Here is a 21,826-nt window from a genome sequence, read left to right on the forward strand (position 1 = left end):
CTCAGCCGTGTGTTTGGTGCGAGTTAGGGGTCCTGCTCCTTTCCTCAGTGTGTGGCTGCCTGCTTTCCCAGCACTGTTGTTGAAACGATGACCATTCCCTCTTCCACCGCCCTTGTCCCCATCGTCTCTCTCGCACAGCTCTTGTCAAAGCCACCCGTGACCACATGGTCACGGTCATTCTGAGGCCCCATCCGACCCCTCCTTGGCACTCGTGGTCATCTGTCACCTGGCTTCCAGGCCCCACTGCTCAGGGCCACTCCTTCTTCCCTTCTGCCCACCTGCTAATGAGGGGGAGGACCCCACTCAGGGCTGGGATGCCCCCGCTCCCTGGTGACGTCAGGCAGTGTCCTGGGGAGAGTCCACCCTGACCTTGCGTGTCCCACCAACAGGCCCCTTCCCTCACCTCCGGCCGCGCATCCTCCTGGCATGTGAGGCGTGAGGTGTGGGGTGTGGGGCCTGGGGCCCGGCAAGCGGAAGGCAGGCTGGCTCCGCTCTCGGGGGGGCAGGGAGGGCAGCTTCCTCCCTTCGTGCAGTGATGATTGATGAGCGATACTGGGTCTGACTCGGGCTGCACACTGCACGGTGCAGCATCTTCAGTGCCCTCCGAGCCCTGTGAGCCACAGAACCGTCCACACCTCCAAGTGCCGGAGGAGACCCGGGGCTGGTGGTGGAGCGCCCGCAGAGAGCCCCTCAGGCTGGCGTCGCCCCGGAGGTGGGAGGGACACGCGGGGCCCGCGAGGGGTCCGGCGGGCAGGTGGCGGGGCGTCCGCAGGGAGCAGAGGCCGGGGTCACTCGCCTGGCTCTGGTCTTGCTGCCCGCTGCACGTGGGAGGTCTTGCCGAGCCTGGTGGTCTCGTGACGGTAGAGACGGGTGAGAAGCAGCCCCTCTGCTTCTAGGAGGTGGGGGAACACAACACCTGCCGTGTGGTCCTCGGGCTGCTGAGTGGCAGGTGTGTGTCTTTACCACCCTTTTCTGTTTAATCCCAAAGAAGCCAGAGAGTGAGTGGCAGAAGGTTGACTACATCATGGAATTCAGCGAGTGGCTGTTCCACAACCAGTTTCCTCTTGAAGACGTCGTCTTCCACCTGGAGTGGGCGATCGACATCCTGCTGAGGATGCGGCCCGACAGGGGCTCCCCGGAGCCGGCAGGTGCGGGAGCCGCAGGCGCGGGGGCCACAGGTGAGCGGCGCGGTGGCGGGCGGAGGGGCCGCCCGCCGTGAGGGGCTCCTGGGCTCCGCTATCCCTGCGACGCCCCTGCAGGCCAGCGCCCTGTGGGCTTGGCGAGGTCAGGGCCCTGCCTCCCCGGCTGCTGGTCCCTCCCGCTCCAGCAGAGCTCATCCACCAGGAAGGCCCAGCCCAGGCGTGATAGGGAGGTGGTGGGAGCCCAGCCAGATGGACGGAGGGAGGGGCGGCATCCCCTCACTGCCCCGAAGGTGGCTGCAGCGTCCCTGCAGGTGGGCCTGTTGTCTCCGCTGGGGGAGCCCTGGGAGGCCCGTCCCTGAGGGTGGCCCCTGTGAAGGTGGCACGCCCCTCTGGAAGAGTCTCAACCCCAGGCCGGGTGGCAGGGGCCCCTGGGGACCAGGCGGGCACAGGGGGTGGGCAGGGAGGGCACCCAGCGGCCCCTGTCTTCCAGAAGAGCAGGGGTCCACTCTGGCGGCCCCAGAGGGCCCGGGGGCTGAGGGCTCGGGGCCCCCCTCCCTGGAGAAGCTTCGGAATGTGCGGCAGCTTGAGACGCTGGCCCGCGCCTACACGCTGCTGGCCCTGGTGGCGGCCCCGAGCGCCGCCAGCCGCCAGGACTACTGCCTCATGGCCTACACCTTTCTCCGCCGCATCTGGCAGGTGAGGCCCCGGGACCTGCACTTGCACAGGTCCTGTGTCTCTCCCGGGACAGCGTCCCTCTCCCCTCCTTCCCAGCAGCACCCTCCCTGCTTTGGGGACTCAGGGGAGGAGGGAGGGCCTCGCTGCTCCCTACGAAGGGGCCCCTCCTCCCCAAGACTCACCCCAGCGCCTTTGCCCAACCACCCGCAGAAGCCTGTCTTTCCACCGCGCTGCCACTGGGCTTCCAGAACCTTCTCTATGCCCCCTCTGCACGGCCTCCGAGCTGCCCTCCTTCCCACCACCTCTTTACGGGGCCCCCGGGGCAGCTCCTGGTCGACTCTTGTTCTCAAGGACCTCTCGCCGTCGGTGCCCGCCCAGTGGGACAGTGTCGGCAGGACAGGCCTTTCTTCTGGGGGCAGGTTTGCACCCTGCCCTCAGCCATGTGCTGGGGACAACAGGGCCATCGCCCTTTGGCAGCAGGAAGGACTGGGAAGGCCGTCCTGGGTCTTGAAGATGCCCCAGGCCACTGCCACCCACCACCCACCACGCAGCGGCTCTGCGATTCTTTGAGAACCGCTAAAAGTCACTTGAGTGTGTTCTTCACTAGAGACGTTAATTCATTTTATGGGGCTGACAAGCTCTTCGTAAGGGTCAACTGTGCGTCCCCGCAGGCCCAGAGTCCTGGAGGAAGCCCCCCAAGGGCAGAGGAGGGCGGCCGCGTGTCCACCCACAGAGGGGCACTGCCGCCACCTCTGCGCCGGGCGGCTCATGGCCTGGCCACTCCCTCCCAGCCTGCCCTCATACCTGAGTGCGTGGGAGGAGGGGGACCTGCTTCTGTTATCAGTGTTGCAAAGTCGGATTTTCTCTTCCCAGGTTTCTTTATTAACAGCAGGAAAATCAATTTCAGAAAGTAGAATTCCAGCAGCAGCGAGTTCACATTCATTGTTGCTTCAAAAGGAGAAGGAGAAAAGCAAAGACAGAGAAAAAGACAAGGACAGAGACAAGGACAAGGGCAGAGACAAGGACAAGGGCAGAGACAAGGACAAGGACAGAGACAAGGACAAGGGCAGAGACAAGGACAAGGACAGAGACAAGGACAAGGGCAGAGACAAGGAGAAGGACAGAGACAAGGACAAGGGCAGGGCCTCGAAGCAGGTGACCATGCCCTCCCGGTGGCCAGGCTCTGCCCCAGCCGCCCTTGAGGCTCCTCGTCCCAGAGGCTGGGCCGCAGGGGGCAGAGCCGTCCCGGCTGCTCTGTCCGGTTTCTCCCCCTGGGAAGTGGAGCCAGTGGTTCTTGTCCCCCTGCCCCGGGTGTTAGGAGGTGACACGGGGAGGGTCTGGCTTCTCCCCTGTGGTCTGTCGTCTGCGTTCCCAGAGCGGGTCCCTCCCTCTGCCCAGGTGCATCTGGGCCCTGGCCATGTGGGGTGGGACAGCACCTTCTCTCCATCCACTGGGGGCCTGTGCTGCACGTCACCTTGTCACCGGAGGAATTGCCTGTCTCTGGGGCTGTGCTCACGGCAGCACCCCTCCCGGCTGTCCCGCCTCACTGTCCCCACTGGGGACGCCCCCGCCTCCCTCCCCCATCACTGCTCTCCAGGAAGTGGAGACACGTGTGGGTCCGGCGTGGCTTGCCGTCGGGCTGGCAGCCCAGGGAGGGCGCCACGCACGTCCCCAGAGGCGCTGCCGACCCGTCCTTTCCCGTGGGGCCACCGGGGTGTCTGCTTCGAGCTCCACCTCCTAAAGCGGAGCCTGGCTTCCTGCTTTGCAGTTTCAAAGCCCCACTCCTGGCAAACGCCTTGAAGACGTACCCGCAAGCATAGAAGAGTGGGCTTCCTACGCTTGCCCCGAAGAAGCTATATCAGTATTTAAACAGGATCAGAGCAACTTTGCCATCAACCGGTCAACTCTCCAGAAGCCGGTGAGTGGACCTGAAGATGCCGTCCCAGGCCTGTGTCCGTGTCCTGCCTCCTGGCTTGTTGTCACAGCTGACGCTTTCTGGTGTGAAGTGGGACCAGAGAGGGATGCACAGAAACAGGGCTCTGCTCAGGGAATTGTGAAGCAGGGCCTCCTGGGCATGAGCCCCAGGCCCTCCCACAGGCCCGTCCCCGGCCCCCTCCCCCTCCCCGAGCACCCGGGGACTTTTCCTCACGCATTCCCCACACAGGTCACACTCCTGCACGTGAAATTCAGCCATGCCTGGGAGTGCCCCACGGCTGCTGTGACCGGCCACCGCAAACCAGGTGCTTAAAGCAGCACAAAGGGTTTCCTCACAGTTCTGGAGGCCACAGGTTCAAAGTCAGCGTCACCGGGCCGAAGTCAAGATGTCGGCGGGGCCACATTCCCTCTGGAGGCCCCAGGGGAGGGTCCTTCCTGCCTCTTCCAGCTCCTGGGGGCTCCTGGGCTTGTGGCCGCGTCACCTCCCCCACCCCCCGCCTCCGTCGTCACGTGGCTTCTCCGCTGTGTCTGTGTCTCATCTCCCACGTACAGGGGCCCATACGATGACACGTGGGGCCCGCCTGTATCATCCAGGGCAACCTCCCCAGCTCGGCATCCTTACTTCGATCACACCTGTGCGCAGGTTCCAGGGGTAGCGCCGGGCTACTTCGGGGGCTGTTTTTCAGCCCCGCACCTGCCTGGTTTCTGTGCTTGTGGAAATAGAGACTCTCGGCCTCTAACCGCCCATGGCTGGCTTCTCTCTGGAGCGCGGTGTCCGCGGGAATCCTCCGCGCTGCTTCGTGTGTCTGGTTGTGTTCACATCGTCGGTGACGAGTATTCCGTCTGGTGACTCGACCACGGCCTGTCTGTCCTTCAGCCACGGAAGGCACGGGGCTGTCTCCAGCGTGCCTGTTACAGATGTCTCAGGGCCCACGTGCCCACGTGCCTGGAGGGCACACCCGGCAGCGGCGTTTCTGGTCACGGAGCACGTGTATCTCCAACTACAGCATGTTGACAGACTGCCTTTGGCAGTGGTCGTGCCGTGAGGCCCGCCTTCTCACCTGGCCGTCTGGGGGGCGTGGGCCTCTCACTGGGCTCAGCCGGACACTCCCTGACTACGGTGAGGCCGGACGCCTCTCAGCGCCTTTTGGCCACTTGAATGTCCTCTTTCATGGCCTGCGTGTGCAATCGGTCGCCCATATTTTATTAAGCCTCTGTCTTTACCTTGTTGAATTGAAGGAGTTCCTTATCTGTCTTGGAAAAAACACTCTGACAGTTTAGGACAGCAGGTCACCCTCCACTCTGGGCCTTGACTGTCTTGAGGTCTTCTTGTGAATACGGATTCCAAGTTTTAGTGTACGAAAAAGTATTAATCTTTCCCTTTATGACTAGTGCCTTGTTGTGTCCTGTTTAAAAAAATGTTTTCCTTCCCAAAGGTCATGAAAATGTCCTCTTATGGTATTTTCCCAAAAGCTTTATACTTCTACATGTCAGATTTAGATCCACTTGAAGTTGGTTCATGTGTGTGCTGTGAGGTGAAGGATCCGGTTCTGAGCTCTCCGATCTGGATAATCTGAATGTTCTAACACCACTCATTGAAAAATCGCTTGCCGGGCTTCTTTGCCACGCTTGTCATGAATCAGGCGTCCACACCTGCACCAACACCTCACTGTCTGAGCTCCTGAGGTTCGTCACCTTGACTGCTTGGGAGAGAACATTGCCTGACCTTGTTATTCAGGAAGGTCTTGGATGTCCTTTCCATCGTCCATGTGTTTCCATGTGTCTTTTAGAGTCCGCTTGTTGGCTTCCATTGGAAACCCTGGTGGAGTTTTGGCTGTGATTGCACTGAATCTCGAGATCAGTTTTTGGTTTGGGGGAGAACTGGCGTCTTTGCCACATTGAATATTCCAGTCGATGAGCATGTTCTAGTTCTCTATTGACGTAGGTCTTCTGTAACTTCTCTTGATAATGGATTTGAGTTTTATGCATGGAGGTTACACACATTAGATTTATTTCTACGTATTTGATGTTTGTGCTGCTGTTATAAATATACCTCTTTTGTTTCATTTTTTTAAACTCCAGACGAAATCCAGAAATATAATTGTTTTCATCTTGACCTTGCAGCCATCAGTTTAGTTAACTTCTAGATAAGTTTGGTAATCGATCTGTAGATTCTTTGGATCTTATGTGTATACACAGAGTCTGCATTTCGTCCGCAAATGTTTTTCCTCATTTCCGATCATTACACTTTTTATCTCCTTATTCCACTGGCTGCCACCAGCACAGCGCTGAACAGAGATGGTGACACCTCCTTATCCTGCCCCCTGGCTTAGCAAGGGGGCTTCAGCATTTCACTCAGTGTCATCGATGTTTGCTGTAGGTGCTTATAGGTATTCTTTATTGATTAAGGAAGTTCCTTTGTTTCTATTTGCTAAGAGTTTTAATCACAAATGGCTACAGATGTTTATCAAGTATTTTTCTCCATCTATCACATAATGGCTTTTTTCTCTTTCCTTACTTTATTCCCTAATGCTTATCAGAATAATGTCAACTTGGTTGAGACATATTATTCGTTTCACTTATCATCAGATTCAACTGGCTAGTATTTTGTTCGGGGTGTTTGCCTCTGTGTTCATGAGGAAATTGGTGTTTAATTTTCCTTTCATACTACACGCTTGTCAGGAAGTGGTAAGAGGCTGCACTGACTCTGAACTGTTTTCTGCTCCCAGCGCTTCTGACCGCAGGTGTGCGGGTTTCCGCACAACAGCCAGTTCTCCGCTCCCCGTGGACACCAGCTGGGTGACCCCCCATTTAACTCAGTTCTGACACTATGTGCCATGGTCAGTGCAGGCCCCACAGGGTCAGGGCTCCGTCCCTCGAGGCTGCCCCCACCAGGCGCCGGTCACAAGTGTCGGGTCCCCAGGCCACTGCACTCCATGCAGTGTGGCCATGAATCGGGTTCCCACCACCCCCTCCTCAGGTTCGATGTTTGCCATGACAGCTCCCAGACTCAGGAAAACGCTTGACTTAACTAGATCGCTGGTCTGTTACAGAGGATGTCGTAAAGGATGCAGATGAGCAGCCCGATGAGGGGGTCCATGGGGCAGGTGTGGAAGGGTCCCGAGCACGGGAGAGTCTGTCCCCGTGGAGCTGGGGTGTGCCGGGCACCACCCTCCTGGCAGGTGGACACGTTCACCAGCCCAGAAGCTCTCCAAACCCCTTCCCGCAGGGTTTCCCTGCAGGTTCTGGGACAGGGCACGGCTGATCGGCTCGCGGGCTGTTGGGAATTAACTCAGCCTCCAGCCCCTCCCCCCGCCCCAGATGTCGGGACGGGGCTGAGGGTTTCACTCTCCCATCATGTGGTTGGTTCCTCCGACCGCCAGCCCCCATCCTGAAGCTCTGTAGGGATGGCCAGGAGTCACCTTGCGAGTAAAACTCAGGTGTGGGTGAAAGGGGCTTGTGAACCACCAAATCCCAAGGGTTGTAGGAGCTCAGTGCCAGGAACCAAGAACAAAGACCAGAGGTATGTGTCCTATTATATCACAGTATCACACTGACCTTTTAGTCAATTAGAGAGTGTTCCCTTTTTGAACTCTTCTTGGGAAGAATCTGTATGAGATTAGCTGTTATTTCTTCCCTAAACGTTTGGAAGAACCCCCGGTGAGGACTTCTGGGCCTGGTCTACTTGCGAAGATTGTCAAACATGGGTCCAATTTACTCAATAGTTACAGAATGCTTCAGATTTTATAATTCTTTTGTAATGTTGGTGGGTTGTGTTCTTCTAGGATGTTTCCAGTTAATATAAAATTTTTAATTTATTGGCATAATGTGGTTCTTACTATCCTTTTTTTTTTTTTTTGCGGTACGCGGGCCTCTCACTGCTGTGGCCTCTCCCGCCGTGGAGCACAGGCTCCGGATGCGCAGGCTCAGCGGCCATGGCTCACGGGCGCAGCCGCTCCGCGGCATGTGGGATCCCCCCGGACTGGGGCACGAGCCTGTGTCCCCTGCATCGGCAGGCGGACTCTCAACCACTGCGCCACCAGGGAAGCCCCTTAAATCCTATTATCATCTTTTAGTGTCGGCCTCACCAGGGATGATCAGTTATTAGTCTCTCAAAAAAACACACGCTTTCCAGGCCACCCACATGCCACTGGGCTGGGATGTAACCCCTGACAGGGCTGTTTTATTTCGTTGCCCTTGAGCCTCAGGTGCGGGCTTTGGGGACCCAGTCGGGGCACTAGCCTTCAGTGGGCCCTCAACTCCACCTGCAAAGGAAGAGTCACAGGTGCTGTTCAGGCTCTCAGCTGCCTCTTCTGTCAACAGACATCCCAGGACACGTGTATCCCAAGGTGCCAGGTTCACATCTCTCGATTCACATCTTCTTCCATGTCTCGGCCCAGTCATTTTTGCCTGCATTGTTCACTCTTCAGTGCTTTTAAGCAGATTTTTAAAATAGCTCATCCAACTTCTCTAATTTTCTACTGAGAATATCAAACCTAGTGTGACATTATAAGAAGTATTAGTTCGTCTCTGTCTATATTGAATTTGAAAGCAATTGTATGTGTATATAAAGAAATGAAACAAAGACATTAATTTGAATGAAAGCAGACAGATTTTTCTTGTGAGCATCTTTATACTTGGGTGCTGAAGATTCCAGGAGATTGCACACGACAAGCTGAAAGCCATTAACTGAAGGACAGGAGGCAGAGAGCACATCACTCCTTCCCTCAACAGACACTAGTTCAGCCCCTGTGCACGTGGCACTGTGTGGACAGAGTTTCTGGAGGGAAGACCCTGTGAGCTGGGGGCCCACCCTTCCCCCGTCTTTGACCTTACGTGTTTGCTGTGTATTGATGTAGGCGTACAGTTTATATTATCTGGACCACTTGGTCGAGGCCCTGCAGAAGGTGTTCCTTCATGAGCTCGCCATCCCGGTCCTGCAGTTGGAGGTGCTCATTGCAGCCTCCGTGGTCGACAGCAAGAGCCTCGAGGACCTCTACCATCTCCGGTTGGTGCCACCTGCTTTATTTTGGGGGGAGCTGGGAGACATTCAAGTGGCTAGAGTGAATATTTCCCAAAGCAATATAAAACCAAATAAGATTTTAAAATATTAATTCTGTAGTTGATGATTTATATAAATAATAAAGTCCCTACGATTTGTAAAGCCAAATAAATCCGAATACTTAAACATAAAAATAGTATTTTTAGTTTTAAAATTTCTGCCTGGTTCTTAAGAGAATATGATTATTCCAAGGAAATACACACTGAAGTAGAATAAGTAGAAAAAAGGAGCATTTTTGTGTCTCCAACTTACTCTCAGATAGTTCAGGAAAACATTTGATATATATAAATTTTATATAAAATTTATGTGTAAATAAGTTTTAATTATTTCCTGAACTATATATGAAAGTTTATATATAGTTCAGGAAATAATTTTTATATATACAATTTTTATATTTTTATAAAGTTTTATATAAAATTTTAATAGATCTTTACATATATAAAATTGAGAGAGAGAGAGAGAGAACCTGGGTGGTGAAGGATGTAGTAATTCTTTGTAGTGTTTGTGTAACTTTTCTGGAAACTTGAAATCATTTCACAATACAACTGTTTTACACAAGAATCAAAGCAGAGCTTGTTTGCTTAAAGTTGTAACGGGTCAGAGCCCCACCCACTGCACCTTGTCTTGACCTCGAAAGATGACCCTGAGGCTATAAATGCGTGTGGAGTAAAGTTCATGAATGAATGGAGTAAAGTTCATGAATGCCTGTGGAGTAAAGTTCATGAATGAATGGAGTAAAGTTCATGAATGAGTGTAGAAACGTGCTCCAGCTGGAACTTGATGGAGCCGTCTGTTATGTTTCCCTAGTAATCTGGCTTAGCTTTACAAATTATAGAAAATAGCCTCAGATCATCCATTCCTTTTCCCGTTTACCAACTTGTATCAAGTTGGCTGAGCCCAGGGCAGCCCGACTCAGGGCTGACGCTCCTCTCGCCCCCCCAGACTTGCCCTAGTTTGTTCTGATTTGAAGTTGAGGGAAGCAGCCACTTTCCACGAGGAGGTGGTCGGGCACGCCTACATCTGCGACGTGGAGCAGGTGAGGTAAGTCAGCCGAGCCGCGGAGCTCCGCCTGCTGCCGTGCCGCTCAGGCACCGGCCCTGCTCTCGGCCACGTCTCCTCGAGCCCCAGGCCCCGTCTCCCACCACGGCTGGGCAGCAGGGGCAGTTCATTCCTCACTTGCCCTCCCGTGTGTGGGCGTCTCCCGGGCTGGGGCCGCGTGGCGGAGGGACACAGCACCAGGCGTGTGCAGGGGGCCAGGGGGAGCGGGACGGGTGAAGGAGGCGGCGTCCTGAGGGCACACGGGGAAGGAGGGTCCCACAAGAAGCAGGGGCTGGGCAGGGGCCTCTGCGGGCTGCCTTTCCAGATGGGGTGGAGTTCTGGCCTGGATGTAAGTTTGAGATGCATGTTAAACATCCAGGTCGGGATGTCAGACGAGTAGCTGGGTGCATGAGCCTGGAGTCTGGAAGAGAGAATGGGCTAGGAGTGCAGATTTGGGAGTCATATATGCTGCTAAACCATGGGAATTAAAAAAAATCTTTGTAAACACGTGAGTGGATAGCGGCTTCTTGTAGCTATTTTCATTTGTATTTCTTTGATTCCTACTGAAACTGAACATTTTCAGGTGTCTCTGGCCATGGTATTTCTTCCTTGGCATAATGCCTGTTTTACTTATATTAGCTGCAGAAAAGAAATTGCCTTGAAAAAGGAGAAAAATAAGGAACCTCTATTAGAAGAAAGTCTGCCAACACTGAGGGAGCCCCCCACTCCAGCCCAGCAAGCAGAGATGAAGCCCCTCGTAGCAAAGGATAAGGTAGCCTCTCTCTGCAGAAGCACCTCGGTTCCTAGCCCAGTGGGGGCAGTGACAGGTCCCGCTCCAGCCAGTAAGCTCGGACTTGTCTTAACTGCCTGCTGCCTCCAAATCCTGGTGTGGGGTTTCCTGGGAAATCCAGGGACCGATGGGATGTGTCCCCTCCCTGCGGGCCCTGGAAGTCCCCAGGGAAGACGGGACTGCAGGGCCTGAGCTGCAGTTCAGAGAGGCCGGGCTGGGAGTAGCGGGTGCCCCCCCGGGAGAGCTACCGCGCCAACCAGAAGGGGGAAAGGCCGAGGCCCTCGCAGGCCTGAGCGCCCACCGGCCTGCCCCCGACCCCGTCCGGTGGTGGGCTCGCCTCATATGGGCTCGCCCGTAAAGGAAATAACCATCCCCACCCCATGCTCCGAGGTCATGAGCACTTGTTACCATGGGAGTGCCACACCTGGGACTCCCTTCGTGGTGGGGGATGGCTGGGACCCGGAGTGCACAGAGCCCTCCTGCAGGACAGGCCAGGCGAGCCACCTGCACCCGGGACTGCTTGGTGGGCCTGGTGGGTGAGGAGACACAGACTTCCCGGGGGACAGCCCGGCCACGGGCACTGGAGTGGGGGCTGGGCTTGGCGGGTGTGGGGCCGGTGGGGAACCTCGCTAGACAGCATGGGCCCTGCACCCACGCAGCACCGGCGGGCCTGCATGTCTTACAGACTTTGAAGATAGACGGAGAGACCGGCAGGGGCCTGGATGGAATGTCCTTCCCGCAGCTGTGGACCCTCAAGGCTGAAGTCCTGCTGGAGATGGACCTGTACCAGCCTGCCCGGCTGCTCCTGTCAGAGGCGTACCTGGCCTTCCAGGTGAGGCCACACCTGCCCGGCCCACTGCACCTGTGGGGCCTCTTCCCCCGAGTGGCAGCCCCCCAGCTCCGTGCCCCCGCTGAGACCCTTCTCTCTGGGAGGCAGGGACCTGTCTGTGCTGAAGCCTGTTCTAGAGCACCCGTCCCACTCCCATGTGCAGATCCAGCTCTGCCGGAGGTCCGTCCTTCACGTCCTTTGTCTGTCGGCTCCTCTGGTTTCTCGAGCTCCTTCATCAGAGTGTGTTAGAGCCACTTTCTCCTCCTGTGCTGGGGGGCCCCTTCTGTTTGTGAGCCAGCCTCCCGATGTGCGTGTGGATGGGCGCCCCTGGCGAGGCCGAGGGCTTCGGTTTTGTTCCGAGAGGCAGATAGATAGATGGGGCCCCGGGGCCCCGACCCGCTTGGCTGTTTTGTTGCCGCTCCTCGGTGTGGGCCCTGCAGGTGTCTGTGGCATCTCCGGGGTCTCACTGGAAGCCTGGGGTTCACCCGGCCTCCTCAGAAAGGCTTGACTCCAGCCTGGACGCTCAGATCTCAGCTCAGCCCCTCAGGCCCCCACTACTGTCTGCTGGGTTTCTTGAGCCTGCTCTGCCCCTGAGAACAGGTCTTTGGACCCTCCCCCGGCCCCGCCCCCTCCAGTGCCAACTTCTGGAAGCCCCAGGCTCCTGCCTCCTCCCCCAGCTCAGATGTGGCTTTCTTCCTGGGCTCTGTCCCCCGTGAGGACAGACGCCCTCGGGAAAAACCCAGGACAGAGCGGAGCCACCCGTGTGTGCGTCTCTCCCTCCCCAGAGGTGGTAGCTCAGCTGCAGTGTCAGCGGCTCCCAGGGCCTCAGACGGATGCTTCTGTCTCCGGGCGGGTTCAGAATTGTTCCCTGGGAGGGTGGGGCAAAGCTACAGAGCCACACAGGCTGACACTTTCTTTGTAGAGGAACTCCAGAGAGAGAAGCATCCCTAATAAAGGTACAAAAAATTCACAGCCTTGGGAGGTTCAGCTCTCTGTCTTAGGCAGGGGGACAGGTGTGTGCAGACCAGACTCAAGAGGGAGCGTGGCCTGGGAAGGGACCGAGAAGGCCGTGCGGCTGCTGAAGGGAAGCGGCCAGGGTGGGCCCTGGGGGGGTGCAGAGGAGCACAGGCACGGAGGGGCTCCCGGGGGCCAGGAGTGGGGACCAGAGGGCGGACAGGTGGCCTAAGGAGGTGGGGGGCTGTGAGCCGACACCCACATGCCACAGGCGCCGCAGTCCCGTCTCCTGGCCTGTGGCCGTGCATCCGTGACCCTCCCTGTCAGCCTCCCCCAGACTCACGAAAGAGTCATCCACGCGCTGCCCTCACCTCCACCTGGCCGCCACCCGACCCTCCTGCTGCCAGGAGCGGGCTTTCCAGGGCTGTCAGTGCTTTCCAGAGTCAGGGGAGTAGGTTTTAACACACACACAGGCATCAAGCCCAGGCCCTGCGCCCTCACACTGCAGGCATGTCTCCAGACAAGAGCTCAGACAGTGCGTGCAGAGGCCTGGTGCCACGGCTGCCGTCTCTCTCTCTCTGTCTCAGTTTCTCTGTCTCTCTGTCTCTCTATCCCTTTGTCTCTGTCTCTCTCTCGCTCACTCTCCCCCCGCCCCTCCCCGTCCTGTCTCAACACGCACCTCTTTTTTAGGAGCTCGACGATCCTTGTGCAGAATCAAAGTGCCTGCACCTGTTGGCACGGTTGGCAAACAAGGAAAAGAAGTACGGCCAAGCTAGGGAGATGGCCGAGAGGGCCCAGCGCCTGGGGGGCAGTGAGCAGTTCTGGTACGAGTCCACCCTGACCCTGGCGGACACACTCCTGTCCACCGAGAACGAGAGGAGAGAGGCAGTGGTGAGGGGCCGGCCACGTGCCCGCCCGGCGGTGCAGCCTGCGGCGGGGGGGAGGGGGCGGAACAGCGGGGGCCGCCGTGACCCTGCTGGGCCTGCCTCAGGTCTGCCAGCTGTTCCAGAAGCTCATAGATACCTTCAACGTTCTGAAGAAGGAGAGACCGAACCGAATGCCCATATTGGAATTCATGACCACAGACCTAGAAGCCAGGTAATTTTTTGTAAGAAAAAATGTTAATCGGGCTTCCCTGGTGGCGCAGTGGTTGAGAGTCCACCTGCTGATGCAGGGGACACGGGTTCGTGCCCCGGTCCGGGAAGATCCCACGTGCCACAGAGCGGCTGGGCCCATGAGCCATGGCCGCTGGGCCTGCGCGTCCGGAGCCTGTGCTCCGCAACGGGAGAGGCCACAGCAGTGAGAGGCCCGCGTACCGCAAAAAAAAAAAAAAAAAAAAAAAAAAGTTAATCAACGTGAAAATAGTGGTTTACTTTTTTCCATCTATTAATCTTTAAGCCAAATTTCAAGCCTACGAAGTTCAGAGACTCCCAGGACAGGGCCCTGTGCCCACAGCGCCGTCCGCACCCCTTCCTGGCAGCAGGGCCCTGTGCCCACAGCGCCGTCCGCACCCCTTCCTGGCAGCCACAGCGCCGTCCGCACCCCTTCCTGGCAGCAGGGCCCTGTGCCCACAGCGCCGTCTGCACCCCTTCCTGGCAGCAGGGCCCTGTGCCCACAGCGCCGTCCGCACCCCTTCCTGGCAGCCACAGCGCCGTCCGCACCCCTTCCTGGCAGCAGGGCCCTGTGCCCACAGCGCCGTCCGCACCCCTTCCTGGCAGCCACAGCGCCGTCCGCACCCCTTCCTGGCAGCAGGGCCCTGTGCCCACAGCGCCGTCCGCACCCCTTCCTGGCAGCCACAGCGCCGTCCGCACCCCTTCCTGGCAGCAGGGCCCTGTGCCCACAGCGCCGTCCGCACCCCTTCCTGGCAGCAGGGCCCTGTGCCCACAGCGCCGTCCGCACCCCTTCCTGGCAGCAGGGCCCTGTGCCCACAGCGCCGTCCGCACCCCTTCCTGGCAGCAGGGCCCTGTGCCCACAGCGCCGTCCGCACCCCTTCCTGGCAGCAGGGCCCTGTGCCCACAGCGTCCGTCCGCACCCCTTCCTGGCGGCAGGGCCCTGTGCCCACAGCGTCCGTCCGCACCCCTTCCTGGCAGCCACAGCGTCCGTCCGCACCCCTTCCTGGCAGCAGGGCCCTGTGCCCACAGCGCCGTCCGCACCCCTTCCTGGCAGCAGGGCCCTGTGCCCACAGCGTCCGTCCGCACCCCTTCCTGGCAGCAGGGCCCTGTGCCCACAGCGCCGTCCACACCCCTTCCTGGCAGCCACAGCGCCGTCCGCACCCCTTCCTGGCAGCCACAGCGTCCGTCCGCACCCCTTCCTGGCAGCAGGGCCCTGTGCCCACAGCGTCCGTCCGCACCCCTTCCTGGCAGCAGGGCCCTGTGCCCACAGCGCCGTCCGCACCCCTTCCTGGCAGCCACAGCGTCCGTCCGCACCCCTTCCTGGCAGCAGGGCCCTGTGCCCACAGCGCCGTCCGCACCCCTTCCTGGCAGCAGGGCCCTGTGCCCACAGCGCCGTCCACACCCCTTCCTGGCAGCAGGGCCCTGTGCCCACAGCATCCGTCCGCACCCCTTCCTGGCAGCCACAGCGTCCGTCCGCACCCCTTCCTGGCAGCAGGGCCCTGTGCCCACAGCGTCCGTCCGCACCCCTTCCTGGCAGCAGGGCCCTGTGCCCACAGCGCCGTCCGCACCCCTTCCTGGCAGCAGGGCCCTGTGCCCACAGAGCCGTCCGCACCCCTTCCTGGCAGCAGGGCCCTGTGCCCACAGCGCCGTCCGCACCCCTTCCTGGCAGCAGGGCCCTGTGCCCACAGCGCCGTCCGCACCCCTTCCTGGCAGCAGGGCCCTGTGCCCACAGCGCCGTCCGCACCCCTTCCTGGCAGCAAGCATTTCTCTCGGGAGGGGGCGGGTGGCCTTGTGTGTCCCGTGGATTCTCAGCTCCCCCGGAAGTGGCTCCGTCTCCGGGAAGCCTCTAAGGCTGAGGCAGGCCCGGCCTCTCCTCTCCCCACGTTGCCAGGCGGTCAGACGTCCTCCTGGGGTCTGTTGGTCTGTCTGCTCCTCTGCTCGCCAGTTTTCCGGGCCGCGTGTCGGGTCCACAGAGACAGCGCCAGGGTCTCTGCAGCTGCCTGGGAGGCGGGAGGCTGCAGGGGAGACCCCAAGTAGGACCGTCAGCTTTCAGATCAGCAGCTTATCTTCGAGCCATCCTCCTGGTCGTTTGTCTCCTCCCAGAGAGCGGTTTCCTCGCGGTTTCAGCACGGACGTTCGTGGGTGCCTTTCTCGTAGCTGCGCGAAGCCGCGAGGTCTGTCTCCTGAGTTGGGTTTGCAGATTCCAGCTGAATCAGCCTTCTCAGAGCAGCTTCTGCTTCACTGACCAAGGAATTGTGGATTTTGCCCGATTTTGGTTTTCTGTCTTCTCTCTTGGTCTTTGCTGAGTTCTTCCTGTGCTGGGAGAGGGCTTGTTCTGTCATGGCTGTTCTGTCTCTCCCTCTGGGATGGGTTCCGTGGCCCCTGTGCTCTGTCTCTGCCCCTAGCAGAGGCACCTCTGACGCCCCCTGCAGCAGCCTGCAGGTGTGACCTGTGAACGGATTCCATTTCCAGTGGGTTTTCTTTTCTGCCCCTGAGTGTTTTAAGAGAGGGGTGGGGTGGGGAGTTGTTACTTTCTAATTTTATGGCATTGTGACCAAAGAACGTGCGTGTCTTGTAGGATTTCTGGTGTCAAGAAACGCTGGGGAAAGTGTTTCTCCCTGCGCCCAGAGGGAAGCTAGAGGTGGGTGGTGGCCTTGACCACGAGTCTCAGGGAAGCGCCTCCCTGCCCCGCCCCCCCTCAGGTGTGTGAGCCTCCAGCTCAAAGCTGCCCAGGAGCCGGGGGACTCTGAGCCCTTCCAGAACTCAGCTCTGCTGATGGAAATGGATAATCGCTTGCTGGAAATGGAGGAGAAGTTTACCAGCATTGGCCACAAGGAGAAGTGTGTGGACATCAAGCTGGAGCGCGCCAAGATGAAGAGGTGGGTGGGCCCACGCCCCCTCCCGGCCCTCCGCAGCGCTTCCCTGCTTCCCCCACGCGCCCAGCTTTCCTCCCGGGCCACCCCCGCCGGCCGCCAGCAGGGCCTCCCTACGGCTGGGCTTGGCCGCGGGGTTCTGCGACCCTCCCCCAGAGACACGTACTGGGGTCCGCAGCCTCTGGGGGGCGTCCGCCCACATCGTCCCGGCCCAGCCCTGGCCCCAGGCGCGCGCGTCTTCCCACGACCATACGGGCGCGGACACGCGTGTGCACACGCGGCCACACGCACGTCACCTCGGGAGGCCCGGGCGCTGCCCCCGCTCCAGCGGGCCGACAACCCTCCCACGTGACGCTCCCCTGTCCCCGCACCCCGCCCAGGGCCCCCCCGCGGTCGGGGCCACGCAAGCGTCCAAGACACAACAAGCAAACCAAGGGCAGGGTATTACAAACAGCCTTTATGCGGGAAAAGCAACCTGACGCCTGTGAAACCCAACCTAACACAATATTATCATAGAAGCAGTATATGTAGAACTTTAAAAAATGCAAAAAAACACAGACAGGAAAATTAGGGGTTTAAACCAGCACAGCTAATATTGTGGCATTGCTTCCCCTGATGTATCAGCACCAGTTTAGTTATGAGCATAGTGTCATGCTGTGCTTACTGCATTCCTCCAGATCGCTCCTGTTTTTTTATTTTTTTCTGAGATATATTGAGAATATATTTCCAGGTAGAACATCTAATTATGAAATTTAAAGGACTAATAAAATACGCGTCATAGTTACAAGAAAACCACACGCTACACACTTTGTTAGTACTGACGGCGTAATGCTTTGCCGTTTTTGTTCTAAGTTCCACTCTTCCGTCCAATAAAGGTTATCTGCCCAAAACGAGAAAGACGCGGAACAGAAGACTGCGTGTTACTTGGAGGCATACGACCTGGTCCAGAGAGCTGCTGCCGAAGAGGAAGAGCTATTTCAGCGTATTCAGGGCTTACTGTCCCTTCAGGGTGTAAGTGTGTTATGTGATTTTTACCTCAATTTTAAAAAACCTAGAAAGCTATGGAGGAAACGCCCAAATGTTTGGAAAGTAAGTAGCGTACATCAAAATAACTATGGGCCAGAGAAGAAATCAAAAGGGAGGTTATTTTGAACTGCAGTGCTGCAGGGGGCGCATATCCAGATGTTTAAGATATCTCTAATGCAATACTTAGGGGAAACTTTGTGGCACTAAACACCTGTATGAGAAGAGAAAAAGATCCCAAATCAATGATCTCACCACCCTCTGCAATGTGAAAGGAGAAAAAGCAAATCAAACTCAAAATAAGTAGAAGAAAGGAAATTGAAGATCACAGTACAAATCAATGAAATAGAAAACACAAAAATTAAAAAGAAAATCAATAAAGCCAAAAGCTGTCTCTTTAAGAAGATCTGTAAAGTGATAAACTTGTAGCCAGACTGATCAAAAAAAAAGAGAGAGAGAGAGAGAGGACATAAATAAGCAATATCAGAAATAAGAGCTGTGACATCACCACAGACTCTACACACATTAAAAAGATAATAAGGGAGTATCATGAGCAACTCTATGCCAAAATATATTTGACAATTAGATGAAATGGATGGAAAATGGCTTGGAAGACACAAACTACCAAAGCTCACTCAAAAAGAAACAGAAACTGAATAGCCCTCTGTCTACTAAATAAACCGAATTTGTAGTTCAAAGATTTTCCACAAAGAAAATGTCAGACTCATATGGCTTTACTGGTGAATCCCACCAAACATTTAAGGAAAATTAATACCAGTTCTGCACAAACTCTTTGAGAAAACTGAAAAGGAGGGAATACATCCCAACTCTTCTATGAGGCTGACACCAAAACAAGGTAAAGATATTAAAAAAAAAAAAAAAAAACAACCTACAGGCCATTATTCTTCATGAATATAGATGGAAAAATTTTAAACAGAATTTAGAAAATTAAGTCCAACAATGTATAAAAAGGATTATATACCAAGTTGAGGTTATCCCAGGACTTGTTTAACATTCAAAAATCAATCAATTTTGTTCACCGTATATTTTTTTAGAATTTTCTTTTTTTTTTTAATTAATTTATTTATTTTTGCTGTGTTGGGTCTTTGTTTCTGTGCGAGGGCTTTCTCTAGTTGCGGCGAGTGGGGGCCACTCTGCATCACGGTGCGCGGGCCTCTCACCGTCGCGGCCTCTCTTGTTGCAGAGCACAAGCTCCAGACGTGCAAGCTCAGTAGTTGTGGCTCACGGGCTCAGTAGTTGTGGTGCACGGGCCTAGTTGCTCTGCGGCATGTGGGATCTTCCCAGACCAGGGCCCGAACCCATGTCCCCTGCATTGGCAGGCAGACTGTCAACCACTGCGCCACCAGGGAAGCCCTCACCATATATTTTTAAAAATTAAAAATAAATGATCATCTTAATAGATGCAGGAAAAGCATTTGGCAAGATCCAACATCCATTTCTGATTAAAAAAAAACAAACTCTTAGCAAACTATTAATAGAAGTGATCTTCCTCAATCTGATAAAGGGCGTCTATGGAAAGGACTAGAGCTCCACGTTGGAGGACTGCGCGCATTCCCGTAGGCGGGGAAAGACAGCGATGCGCCCTGCACCACTGTGATGCAGGATTTTAGTAGAGTTCTAGCCAATGCAACAAAGCAAGAAAAAGAAAGTAAAGGCGTCCAGACTGGAAAGGAAGAAGTAAAACTGTCTTTGTTCACAGCTAACATGGCCATCTGTATAGAGAATCCTCTGTAATCTACAAAATAATAAAGCTGTTAGCACTAAGGAATGAGCTTAGTAAGGTTGCAGGATACAAGAACAATATACAAATATTAGTGTGTATTTCCATATACTAGGAATGATCAATTGGATATTAAAAATTTTAAAACAACACCATTTATGACAGCATAAATATGAACTTTGACAAAAAAGTGAAAACTCGTACCCCGAGAACTACAAAACATTGCTGAGAAAAATTAAACAATACCTAGATAAATGGAAAGATATATCAAGTGCATGGCTCAGAAAACTTGACGTTATTAAGATGTCAGTTCCCCCCTAAATTATCTGCAATCCTGATCAAGATACTGCAGGGTTTGTTTGTTTTTTAGAAATTGACAAAGTGATTTTTAAATTTATATGGAATTTCAAAAGACTTAACATAGCCAACACAACTTTGTAAAAGAAGAACAAAGTCGGAGGACTGACACCACCTGATTTTGACTCACTATAAAAGCTACAGGAACTGAGACAGTGTGGTTTTAGGGTTAAAAATACACAGACATCAGTGGAACGTAATAGAGAATCCAGAAATAGATACACGCACAGAGACAGAAAACTGACTTTCAGCAAAGGTGCAGAGAGTTCAGTGAACAAAGTCCCATCTTTAGAACAGTGGTGCTGGAGCAACTGGACGTCCGCATCCAAAAAATAAACTTCAATTCTTACCTCACACCATATGTAAAAATTAACTCAAAAATGGATCATAGGCCTAAATGTAAGAGCTAAAACTATCAAACTTCTAGAAGAAAACAGGAAAATACCTTTGCGGCCTTAGGTTTAGCAAAGCTTTCTTACGTGTGACACCAAAAGTGTGATCCATCAAACAATAAATGTATAAATTGGACACTGCTCTTCAAAAGACACTAGTAAGAGAACGAATAGACACGTCGATGACGGGGAGAAAATGTTTGCAAATCATTTATCTGACAAATGTCTTGTCTCCAGAGTATACAAAGGACTTTCAAAACTTAGTAAGACATAAACAACCCAATAAAAACAGACCAAACATTTGAACAGACATTTCTCCAAAGAAAATATGTGGATGGTAGATAATCAGGTGAAAAGATGGCCAACGTTATTAGTGAGTCAGGGGAACGCCGATTATAACCACAGTGAAAAACCGCCGCACACCTGTTAACATGGTTACAACTTGAAGGACCGACCACACTGAATATTAGAACAACCTGAGGAACTGGGACTCTCCTACGCTGCCCGTGGGGACACAACGTGTGCAGCCACCCTGGGAGGTGGTTTGGCAGCTTCCTGAAGAGTTAAGCACAGGCCCGCCGTATGCCCCAGCCGTCCCGCTCCTAGCTGTTTACGCAAGAGACGTGAAAGCACGTGTTCACACACACACGTGTGCATGAATGCTCACAGCAGTGGCATTTGTAACAGCCCCAGACTGTGAGTGGGTAAACACACTGGCACATCGACACGACAGAACACTGCTCAGCTGTACGAAGGGGTTAACATACAGGCAGCAACGTGGATGGACCCTAACGTAACCACGCCGAGTGAAGCTCGCCAGGCAGAGTACATGCTATACGATTCCATTCGTGTAAACTCCGAGAAAGTGCAAGCTACCTTGCAGACCCAGAAAGTAGCCACATGTTTGCCTAAGAAGGAGGAGGTTGAGTCGGAGGGGGCAGGGGGTTTGGGGGCGAGGGTGCAGCCGTCATCTTCGTGCGTATCCGTACGTCGGCACGCGCGCGCCCGTCGGGGCTGACTGGGTGGAGGCGGAGCCTTGGCGGGAGCGCCCGTGCCGTGACTGCCTGCACGCGTCTCAGTTGCAGCACGTCAGCACCCCTCTGGGGAGGAGGCTGGCGCACCTCAAGCTCAGCCTCGTGGAGGTGTGTCTGGACACTCTCCAGCGCACGTGGGAGGAGACCCTGGAGCGGCAGCTGGAGCAGGGCTCGGTGGACAAGCTGCTGGCCGACTACCTGCAGAGCCCCAGTGACTACACTTCTGTCGGCCTGGTAACCGTCCACGGACACTCACCAGTCCCCCGGGGCCCCCACCAACGGGGGCTGTCATGCTGCGGTGGGGCCTCCACCTCCGTGTGCCTGAAGTGCAGACCAGCCAGTGGGAGTCCAGGAGGCCAGGTTTCACAGGCCTCCCCCTGAGGTCTCTGAACCCTCAGAGTGGGTTCCCTGCCCCCGCAGCTCCCGGCAGGTCCCAACAGCCCCCAGCAGCTCGGTGGGCCTCAGAAAGGCCCCGTCTAACTGGCTAATGAAAGCGGGGTCGTACTTAGGGGGAGACCCCCTGTGCACAGACGGCTTCCCTTCCCAAGGCGCGAGTTTGCTCTGACGGTCATGTCGTCACAGTAAGGAGTCCATAAAGGTCAGCTGCAGTCTGTTGAGAAAATAAGTTACATTTGCAAAATATTTGTTTTAGGGAAACATGTCCTGGCATTTTAGACGTTGTCTTAGATTTCATGAAGTATGAATCAAATAATTTGACGTAACTCTAAATGGATCAAATTAGTCCTGAAATGGAGCTGCATACAAACTCATGTCCTTGTCAGTCAGCCCCAAATTAAGGTTCCATCAGCAGACTTCAGACCCTCCCAACACCTGACCCTTGGAGACCCTCGCCACAATGCATGGGGTGT

At 55.4% G+C, this 21,826-nt stretch overlaps 1 protein-coding gene across 1 annotated transcript in view; it reads left to right on the top strand.

Moving 5' to 3' along the window:
* CFAP46 (cilia and flagella associated protein 46) overlaps positions 1-21,826 on the top strand; it is a 90,557-nt gene that overhangs the window by 46,014 nt on the left and 22,717 nt on the right. Inside the window, exons 28-40 of the mRNA XM_067708970.1 lie at positions 989-1,178; positions 1,633-1,838; positions 2,691-2,972; positions 3,586-3,735; positions 8,612-8,760; positions 9,757-9,855; positions 10,492-10,624; positions 11,328-11,474; positions 13,116-13,316; positions 13,417-13,523; positions 16,240-16,416; positions 17,286-17,421; positions 21,003-21,191. Of these exons, the coding sequence (XP_067565071.1) occupies positions 989-1,178; positions 1,633-1,838; positions 2,691-2,972; positions 3,586-3,735; positions 8,612-8,760; positions 9,757-9,855; positions 10,492-10,624; positions 11,328-11,474; positions 13,116-13,316; positions 13,417-13,523; positions 16,240-16,416; positions 17,286-17,421; positions 21,003-21,191 (2,166 nt within the window). The remainder of the gene's footprint in view (positions 1-988; positions 1,179-1,632; positions 1,839-2,690; positions 2,973-3,585; positions 3,736-8,611; positions 8,761-9,756; positions 9,856-10,491; positions 10,625-11,327; positions 11,475-13,115; positions 13,317-13,416; positions 13,524-16,239; positions 16,417-17,285; positions 17,422-21,002; positions 21,192-21,826) is intronic.

Source organism: Pseudorca crassidens, chromosome 16 (assembly GCF_039906515.1).
Source record: "Pseudorca crassidens isolate mPseCra1 chromosome 16, mPseCra1.hap1, whole genome shotgun sequence".
Classification (NCBI taxonomy): Eukaryota; Metazoa; Chordata; class Mammalia; order Artiodactyla; family Delphinidae; genus Pseudorca; species Pseudorca crassidens.